The sequence below is a fragment of the Frieseomelitta varia genome, unplaced genomic scaffold, assembly GCF_011392965.1.
Source record: "Frieseomelitta varia isolate USP_RPSP 00005682 unplaced genomic scaffold, Fvar_1.2 scaffold_275, whole genome shotgun sequence".
NCBI classification, from domain to species: domain Eukaryota; kingdom Metazoa; phylum Arthropoda; class Insecta; order Hymenoptera; family Apidae; genus Frieseomelitta; species Frieseomelitta varia.
The window spans coordinates 110,978-121,388 of record NW_025110007.1 but is presented as its reverse complement, the minus strand read 5'-3'; the positions used below and the strand labels follow the sequence as shown (position 1 = coordinate 121,388).

Genomic DNA, 10,411 nt, shown 5'->3' with positions numbered 1-10,411 from the left:
ATAAGAACTCCGTAATTAATTTTAGTTGTTTATATAAACATATTATCAATATCACAAAATATATAATTACTAATAATTTATTGGATTAAGATTACATAATGGAAGTTAAATGACGAATAATTTCTACGAATAAAAATTAAATAACGAATGAAGAATTTCTACTACGACTACAATATATATAAGTGTCAGTAAACATTTCCATAGTGATAATAAAATTAATAGCTATTTTTAAATATTCTATTATTTATATTAAATACGCATCTCGACGGAACATAGATGTCGTTGATCTAAATTCTTCGAAGTAGAGGTCGCTACATTATTGTAGGATGTAGGGGTACACGTAGTAGATAATGTAGATTCCTACTACGAGTCCTTACACAAATAATTAACACGGATATCCGAACAAATATATATATNTTTTTTACGCGGTAGCTTCTTGACGTAAAAATATATCTTTCTCTGATTTGTACTTTGGTCCTTGACCGAACCTGAAGACGGCTCATACCACGACGAATTCTTAACAAAGTATTTGAAGGGACATTGGTTTCCGAATTCCTATTCAAAGCATACTTCCTGAAGTGCATAAGAGAATTTTGTCTAATGCTGTTTTATTCGTCAAGAAACAAAAATATAAAAAACATAATATTTTAAATTTAAAGTCAGGAAAGAGATTTTTAATAAACAATTATTTTTAATTCTTTTTAATTTCTTTTATTATTATTTTTAACAAAATTTCTTATTTCTTGAAATATAAATTTATTTATTTTTTATACAGTATAACAAATAAATAAATAATACAAATTTTCTTATTTTTAAAATATTTTCTTTTTCATTTTGAGTATTTATTAAATATTTGAAAACAATTCAACTCTTGATTGATTAAAAAATAACTCATTTTCCGCTGTAAACATTGATAAAGCCAAATTTTCATGAATTATGACTAATTTTTCTGAAACAGTATCGTGAAATTTGAACGAATTTTAACAAAAGAAATAGTAAAAGTGATACTATGTTATATTTATACGCAACGTGCTTTTCTTTCTTCTTAATTTTTCTATTATTTAATAACGTAGTATTTCATAATGAATGAAAAAATAGAAACAATAATACTGACAATGAATGAAATAATAGAATAACATGTCCATGTCATCAATAACGCGTCCCATTGGCTTTAATATTTATTATTGTACTTTTGTAACTTTTGTTTTTAAATGTAATATTTATATTTCTATCACGAAAATTTGTCGAAAAGAAAATTAACATTCAACAAATTATATTTATGAAAAACAACGATATTATTTGCGTGATTCATTTTGTTTTTTCATATTCAATATAACGGATATGAGACAAATATTATAAAAAATTATTTTTCTTTTATTTAATATTAAATATAAAATAAACGTATTATTGAAAATCAGAAGAGTGTATTAAATTATTTTTGATATTATTCAAATGATTTTTATTTAAATAAAAATTATCAAAAAATCGTCTAAGTTGCCTATTTCGCTAGTTTAACCATTTCATTAAATCGATGGACAGAACAGTAATGTGGCAACCATGTGAGACTTTTAAATTTTGGCAACTACTTTCGTCAGGAAAATCGAAACTTGCCTGTGTCCCTTTAACTTGCTTTTCTTTTGTCATTATGCACAATAACGAAGGCAGTTGAGTGAAAGTGTAGACTTCCACATCGATTTCAGTGATTTTTGAATATATTGTGAAAATATTTTCAGCAGTTTTTTCCTTTAATATATCGGACTTTATTTGTTAGAAGAAAGGATCATTCGGAGTATCGATTTCTAAATGATATTATTTAGGGATTATCGAAATCAGTGAAAGAGTGGTTGATGAATCTACAAGTTCATTGGCAATCAAAATGAAGGAAAATACGAATGAGGAATGTTCTAAATTCATAAAATGTTAATACTAACATATATATCATTAAGTCATTCATACTCTATATCATTTTTATTATCAATTTATAACACTAAATGATTCCGGTAATTGAAAATGCAACTTGGTGAATTCATCTTAACAAGTAACATCATACTATAAAATAAAAAATATGCGTATGGTATCGTTTAAGAAAATTAATTGGACTTCGAAATTCCGATAATTTGCAAGAAATAATTTACAACGTACAATGTGCTTCTTTATTCCAAACAATATTTGTAGAAATATTTTTTTGATAAGTCCATAAAATCGAATTTACGAGATAAAAGTAATTCATTCAAGCTGTGAATTTACATATTTGTAAATAAAACAACATTATATATAATTATATTATTCATAAAAATATCGTATTTCAATCAATTTTTTCTAATACTTTTAAATAGATGTTAATAGTCGAATATATACTATAAATTTTTCATCTCAACTTTCATCTGTTTTAAATCGTTGTATTCTTTCGATGATGAAGTATCACCACGTTCAATTCACTAAATAATTCTCGAAACAGACTTGGCAACACTGTCTATATTTTTTTATTTTAATTCTTATCACTAGTAGTGCTGCGGTGCAAAATCTGCCTGAATCGGTACAACAGGATGTGACACAAAAATGGTAATGAGGTTACGATTGTATGCAATGTCTATTCATATACATACCTCGTCTGTGGCAATATCTATTCACATCATCTATTCATATACTACGAGTTATATGATAAACTTTGTAAAAAAATATAACACTTTATTTTGACTTTTTTTTTAAATAAATTTGTTTTTTTTTAAATATTTTTACTTTAAATAGCAAATAAGAAACTAAAGAAACTTGTATTCTCTAAATTTGTAAAAAAGAGAATTTTTTTCGTAACTGAATCCACTGTGGTCTAGAAAATTTAAATTCTCTTCTTTACCAATGACATCAAAACTTGCTATACAATATTTTTCGCCATTTTATTTGAACTGTCAGGATAAAATGTCAGGATTTCTCGAATTTTTATCATTACATTAGTAATATGTATCTACATTAGTGTTTATACACGAATTTAATGTATTTTTTAATTTAATGTATTTTTTAATTTTCTAATATCTCAAAAACTAACCAAAATTAAAATTTTTGAAATTTTGTCGCTTTTCAATCCCTTTAAATTTCACACGATCCGTCACTGAATTTTTTGGAACTATAACTCAATAGATGGCCCCCCCCTCCCTACTGCTGAAGGGATTGAAATGGCGATGATAATGCGAGGATAATGTAGGAAGTGATGATGTGGGTAAGGTGAGGAAAGGTTATATGCGTTTCGTCTCAGAGTCGCTGCCTAGACTCATCAGTGAGTGGGGCTGATGGCAGCGACTCCTTACCCCAGACGCTTGTTGTTGTAACTATTCGCTAGGCTGGATGGTCACCCATCCTAGCGGTTCCGCACTCTGTTTGCTTAACATCGAATATCGGTTGACTTCAACGCTAGGCGCACAGCCACTTGCGGCTTGTGCAAGTTGGTGTTCGAAACTCGTACTCGAGGAACCATAGGTCGCTACACTGTTGATGAAGGGATTGAAATGGCGATGATAATGCGAGGATAATGTAGGAAGTGATGATGTGGGTAAGGTGAGGAAAGGTTGTGCGTTTCGTCTCAGAGTCGCTGCCTAGACTCATCAGTGGGGTTGATGGCAGCGACTCCTTACCCCAGACGCTTGTTGTTNATTGACTTCGACGCTAGGCGCACAGCCACTTGCGGCTTGTGCAAGTTGGTGTTCGAAACTCGTACTCGAGGAACTATAGGTCGCTACACTGAGATGTTTGAAAAACTTAGAAATTTAACTTTTCGGATAAAAGACAACGTGATTTTCTTTACTCTAGATGCTCGAATTAGACCCAATCCAAACGAATGATCTGAAAGCGGTGATGCTTTGGAGATACAAAAGTTCTTTTGTTTCATAAAAAGAAGGATAAGAGAATATTATATCTCTGTTCTTTCAAAAGAATCGTTGCGATAATTTGTCACAAATCACTCGTCTGCATCGGGCCTAATTAGCACCATTAGCTGTTTATTCTTATTTTACATGTAGTAGATTTTGTGAAATTGAAGAATCTATCTCCAAGCAGATGATTTCTTGAAGCCAAGATTTTTGGAATCTTTTCATATCCCTCCAAATTTCATTTCAATCAGTGACTATTCAGAATTAAATAAATACGTGGTGACCAATTGCTAATGGCCAATTAAAATAATTTTAAGAAATAATTTAGTTAGTTAAAAATTATATTTATAAACAATGACATACGAATAATTATATATTAAAATATGTATTAATATTAAAACACGGATACATACATTTTTGATACATACATAAATACATAATATAAAACGGAGTACTCTTACAATTAGATAATGATTGTTTCAAAATCTGGAGATATATTGACAACATTGCAATGGATTTCATTTTATTTAACCAACCAATTAATATTCCGTGAATAATAAATTCTTAATATTTCCATATTAATTTGTATATTGTTTTATTTCTATATTAATTTTTTATGTTGACATAAAAATCTATTGACTTATTTAAAAATTTATTACTAACAAATAAAAATTAGTTTACTTAAAAATTTCTATTTTTTAATTTTATTTTCTTTGATAATCAATACCAATAAATGTGTAAAATTGATTAAAAATTTATTAAATTGGTGACTTTATTAATTTATATTAAATGTAAATATACAAAATCAACATTGTGTTGGCAATTAAAATTAAAGGTTGGCTCAAAAAATAAGAATTCTCATTTCCTTTTCATAATGTAGAAATGATAATGTTCCTAACATTGTTACTTGTGCATAAATAGTATCTATTATCAATTTTTTATTTTTATATTGTTTAACTTTTAAATTATACTATTGTCTAATATATAAGGTATAACATGATATAATATTTTTCAATGCATTATTAAAATATATTTAAAAATGTGATAAAGATTTAATACAAAAATAAAAATTAAATAAAATTCTATTATGTTTATGTTTTATACATTATATTTAATTTTACCACATTATATGTTTCCCGTTATATAAATTTATGATAATTACAAATGCTTTTTACATAAAAAATTTTAACTTACGATATCTAGGATAATGAATTTTTTCAGAAAGCATTTTATAAGACACTTTTAATAAGCAAGACGTAATCGAGGGTAATGACAGTTTTCTATTCTCAATGCGAATTTCTTGTTGCTCTAAATGATTCTCCAAGAGCTTAGCTGCGAAAAGTAACATATATTTGCGATCAGTTAATCGCACAATATGAGTTCCCATTACTTTTTCTAATCGAAATTTTACCGGTGGATAATTTATTCTACAAAAAAGTAGATTAATAAATAAGATCTAGAAAACAACATAAAGATCACATAAAACACAATTTTTAATAATTAAATATAAATGTATATTTTTTGTTTCTAATATTTTTTCATATTTTTTGATATTTGATACTGATAGCTGTTAAAAACGCTATACTTTTTATTTGTCTATTTCTATACCTTTTAAAAATCAGATAGAAACAAAAAATTACTCAATATAAACAGTAAAAATTTTAACTTACGCATATCTTACGTGTTCTGATTCCCACCATTGCAAAGGAGCATCATAAGGATCTATGGCAGAAATAATTATTGTTTGTAGATCTTTGGTTATCTTCTTAGGCTGTCTTGATGCTTCCATTTTTTTTTTATGAAGATTATCCTTTTCATTTTTATCGATAATTTTACTTCTGTATTTTTTTTTTTGTTCACGGTTAACTTTTTTCTTATATTTAGTTCGTTTTTTCTCTAATAATGAGGTTTGCATACTGAAGTATGCAAACTCTTTCTATTTTGGTTTTCGTTATATTATGTTGAACATAATATTATGTTCTCTCGTTGGTTTAAAACGTTTTTTGTTATATTAACGTTAGTATGATTGAACTAAAATTTTACAAATGAATATAATAAATTTTCAGAAAAAACAAATGTATTCAAAGCTGCAATTTCAAAGATTTAAATCCTTTTAAAGTCTAATATTCAAGTTCATAAATTAAAATAAAAATTTTGTTCTTTTGTTTTAAGTGAAAAAAATGTTTAACAGAGAGACATTATATGGAGAATAATTGAAAATAAATAATAAAAATTGAAAGATATTTATGATCAAAAATAAAAATTCACCTTAATATATTAAAATTTTTTAAAATCAATTATTTCATATTATACCATTAACTTTTATATTATTAACTTGAGATGAAATAAAATATTAAAAATGCTACATCTTAATCAGATTAAATGTTAATAATAAATAATAAATTATAATATTATAAATATTGTCATAACATTATATAAATGTTATTAAATAATAAATAATAAATTTATATATAAATAAATAATAATTTATATATAATCACGTTATATTAGATTTATATACATAAATTACTGAAAATATTTATTATAGAAATAAAGTATAAATCGAATATAAAGAATGTAATCAATTTTAAATACAATAATCTTTTAAAAATGTTATAATATTTTCATTATAATATTCAAATATATTTATTAATCAACAAAATCTTGATAAAATAATAAATTAGAATATGTATTTTAAATCAATTTTTAAAAACTAAATTCAATAAATTTGAATAATTAAATATTCCCGCGCTTATACTATGATACTCGATTTTATTATTAATCGATTTTTTAGTAGCATAAGTATACGATTTGTATGTTTTATACAAAATATTTGTCATCCATTTCAAAAATAATATTCAATATTCGATATTTTTCAAAAATAATATTCAATATTCGATATTTTTATTATATAAAAATATGAAATTACAAATAAAAATTTTATATATAAAAAATATCAATCTTTTATATCTGAATAATTTTAACCATAATCTTTTAGGAAATATTTATGTTACTGTTATATATAATATATACATATCATACACGTATGTAATACTATAATTAACCTTAAAGTAACCCATCCATGAAATTTGTATAGTTAAGGTTGTGTAATAAACATGGCGAAGTATCTGGGAATAGATAGAATTTATAATTTTTGGCGTACAATAAAAGCAAGCGGTGGTATTTTAAATTCTTTGCGTCTTACATTCAGGTTATTATAACAATTAATATTTATTTGAATATTTATATCAATATATAATTACTATTTCAATTGAAAATTTCGTTTGTACTAACCTAATTTAGCTTAGATATTTATTATTCTATAATTATAAATATTTATTTTCTATCGTAATTTTGACATAAACATATAAAAACAATTTAACATTAATGTTAAATTACAGAGTGGATGAACTAAGAGATGGTACCTTAGTTGGCGTAGATAAATATGGAAACAAATATTATGAGAATAATGAATACATTTTTAGTAAGTTCTAAGAATAAACATTTCGTTTATTTTTCGTTTTGCAAGTGTAAAATGTTTATAAAAATATTATTAACAGATGAGCAGTATAACTAAATAAATTTATCTCTTATAGAGAATGGCCTATTTAAATCAATTCACTTGAACTTCAAAACAAATTGACAACATTAAAAAATATATCAGAAGCAAAGTTAAATAAATTTCAGGGACCACATTATCTGATGTTAGTAAGCATTTTCTATATGGATACGTAGAGGATATGAAAAGAGCAAATTTATTTTCTTAAATGAAATTATATTTTTTAATAGACTAATCAATGCTAGTTGATATTCTGCATAAAAAGGTATTAGTCAGTGTATGTCAAAAACTATTAATTTGGGAGAATTTCCAATTTTAATTTTATAAAATTTATCGTATAAGAGACAAAAATAAGATGAGCGTAAAAATATTACTTCTGCTCTTTTTCATTTTTCATACACCTAATTTCATATAAAATTAAAATTAAAATATCTTCTAAACTAGGGAAGAATTGGCACAGAATTAGTATAGCAAATGTTTTTGAGTTTGTTTTAAGTTTTCTAATAAACATTTCAAGTGCAAAAAGAAATTACATCATTTTAGTTCATAGAGGAAATAAATATTATTTCTTATTATCTCAGCATATTCTAATATCCCATCAGGGATAATAAGAAACAAGTTTTTAAAATAATAAAAAAAATTCTTAAAGAATTATAAGAAACATAATTAAAATGTACACTATTACCCAAATTCTTTTTATATTTTTATCTTAGTTAATTTTTTTTTATAGGGTGATGACAATGATAATAAAAAATTTTAGCACAAATTTATCTCTTTAAAATTAATTTAATTTTGTTCAAAATGTTTTTTGGACAATGTAATAAATATCAAACAGATCAAAATCATATTTCTTAGTAAAAAAATATTCTAAGAAAAGAAAGATCATTCATAATTTTAGCAAACTATTTTCCTTATAAATTGACAGTGTAATTTCACATAGCACTTTGTAAAAATATATATAATTAAGCAATTAGAAAGTTTGAAAAATTGACAATTATAACGTGTAGAAGAAAAACAAGCAAAATTGTTTTCACAAACAAAATGACAAAACAAAACTTCATTGATTTTTCTTTGAAATAGAAGTTTTATTTTAATAAATAAGTAAACAAAATACTTATTATTGTAAAGTGTTTAAATCAATCTTTAAGAAATAAAAAATAATGCTTTTTATGATCCTTGGAAATTTCTTTTTTATGGACAAAAAATAAAATAAATAATTTTAATTAAAAATTCTTTTAATAGTCTATAAATTCAATTAAAAAGTTCTTAACAAAGTATGTTACCAAAATTAAGAAAAAATTTTATATATTGAAAATTGCAACATTTGATCAGTAAACATTTAGTAGATGTTTAATTTAATAGACGTTTAGTAGATTTTAGACCCATAAACAAGCCATAAAAAAGAAATGTGTCTTATTAACTCTGATTCTTATTACTCCATCTTCTCCTAATATTTTTTTAATATACATGAATTAATAACTTTTTGTGGGAAATGTCAAGCTGCATTGATTGATCTATTAATTTAGAAAATATATAATTTCATTAAAAAAAATGAAGTTGATCTTCATGTGCATTCTGTGTTCACATAGGAAAAGCTTACACATTCAAAATTTTCATATCATCAAAATATTCAATTTAAACAGCTATACATATTTAAAAGAAATAAGTATAATTTTATATTAATAATATAATAACTAAATGTAATTTAGAAGTATAAATAATTAAGAGTTACTATTAAACTAAACTAAACAATAAAGTTGTTTCTAATTAGAAAATTTTATTATCGTTATAACAGGTCGTAATAGGTGGGTAATATATTCTGAAAAAGTTTATTTGGATTACGATGGTTCTCAAGTCCCAGCAGAATGGTATGGATGGTTACATTATAAAACAGATTTAATCCCTACCAAGGATCCCAGTCGACCAAAACACAAGTGGATAGCAGATCACAAACCAAATTTAAGTGGTACTAATGAAGCTTACATACCTTATACTACTACAAAACCAAAAATTATACCATGGAAACCACCACAATAATATACTTTTAGTACATTGTATTATATATAGTTGTGTAGAATAATTATAATAAAGATAACATGTAATTAAGTGTAATTAAATTAGTCTTATAAAAAATATTTATTATGAAACTTAGTCATATAATTATTTCATAAATTTAATATATTAACTATTTTATCAATAATTACTGTTTCAAGATATAATTGATAATCAAATCTTAAACAATTCTCCATTATCACTTCTATTATATTTTTCTGGTAAAGTCTATTATGTAAGTAAAAAAGAATTATTAATTTCGCAATAAAGCATTTATATTTAAATTTAAAATGCAACGTTAGAGCAAGTATTAAATTTTGATAACGTATATATATTTTTGGAAATTGAATTTTATAGCAATGTGACTTGTATTCTCGTATACGTGCCCACTAGAGGTTTAATATAAAGCATTATATCTTATAATTAAAACATTTAATATGAAACAGAATATCTTATACTTCGCTATTGAGATCTAATAATCTTTATATTTTTAATTAAAAAGTCATGATATTTTGAATATGTTATCATTTAAATTAAAAAAGATAATTTAAAATTTTATAGAATAACCTAACCTCAATAGTTCATATTTTTGTAATTGCTATTTTATTTTCATTTAAAATATTATTCGAGAATAATAATTAAGCATTTTTTTATTACATATTTTTTAAGTAAATACGTAATAACAATATTATAAAGTAATAAATACTTTAGCGAATACCTAAACTAAGTTTCTCAGAATCCAAAAAAAGAAAAAGATCTATTTTAAATTCAATAAATTTTTAATTTGAAATATGTATATTAATATCTATTTACATTTGCAAAAAATATTTTATTGTAGTACTAAATTAATTTGAATTAACTTTATTTAAACGATTTCTATTAACTTTTAATAGAGGACATAATTTAAAAATAACAAAGATAGTACTTGCAATTCGTTTAT

General features: G+C 24.0%; 2 protein-coding genes across 2 annotated transcripts; one reads left to right on the top strand and one right to left on the bottom strand.

Annotated features, from left to right (window-relative positions):
* Positions 1-4,995: 4,995 nt before the first annotated feature.
* On the bottom strand, positions 4,996-5,838 carry LOC122529001. The gene is made up of 2 exons (XM_043654710.1): positions 5,531-5,838; positions 4,996-5,287 (listed from the first exon to the last, which is right to left on the bottom strand). Exons 1-2 carry the CDS (start codon positions 5,773-5,775, stop codon positions 5,032-5,034), a joined length of 501 nt encoding a protein of 166 aa, XP_043510645.1. The 5' UTR covers positions 5,776-5,838; the 3' UTR covers positions 4,996-5,031.
* Positions 5,839-6,925: 1,087 nt separating this feature from the next.
* On the top strand, positions 6,926-9,536 carry LOC122529003 (probable NADH dehydrogenase [ubiquinone] 1 alpha subcomplex subunit 12). Its single transcript, XM_043654713.1, has 3 exons — positions 6,926-7,071; positions 7,262-7,344; positions 9,215-9,536. Exons 1-3 carry the CDS (start codon positions 6,977-6,979, stop codon positions 9,454-9,456), a joined length of 420 nt encoding a protein of 139 aa, XP_043510648.1. The 5' UTR covers positions 6,926-6,976; the 3' UTR covers positions 9,457-9,536.
* Positions 9,537-10,411: the final 875 nt, after the last annotated feature.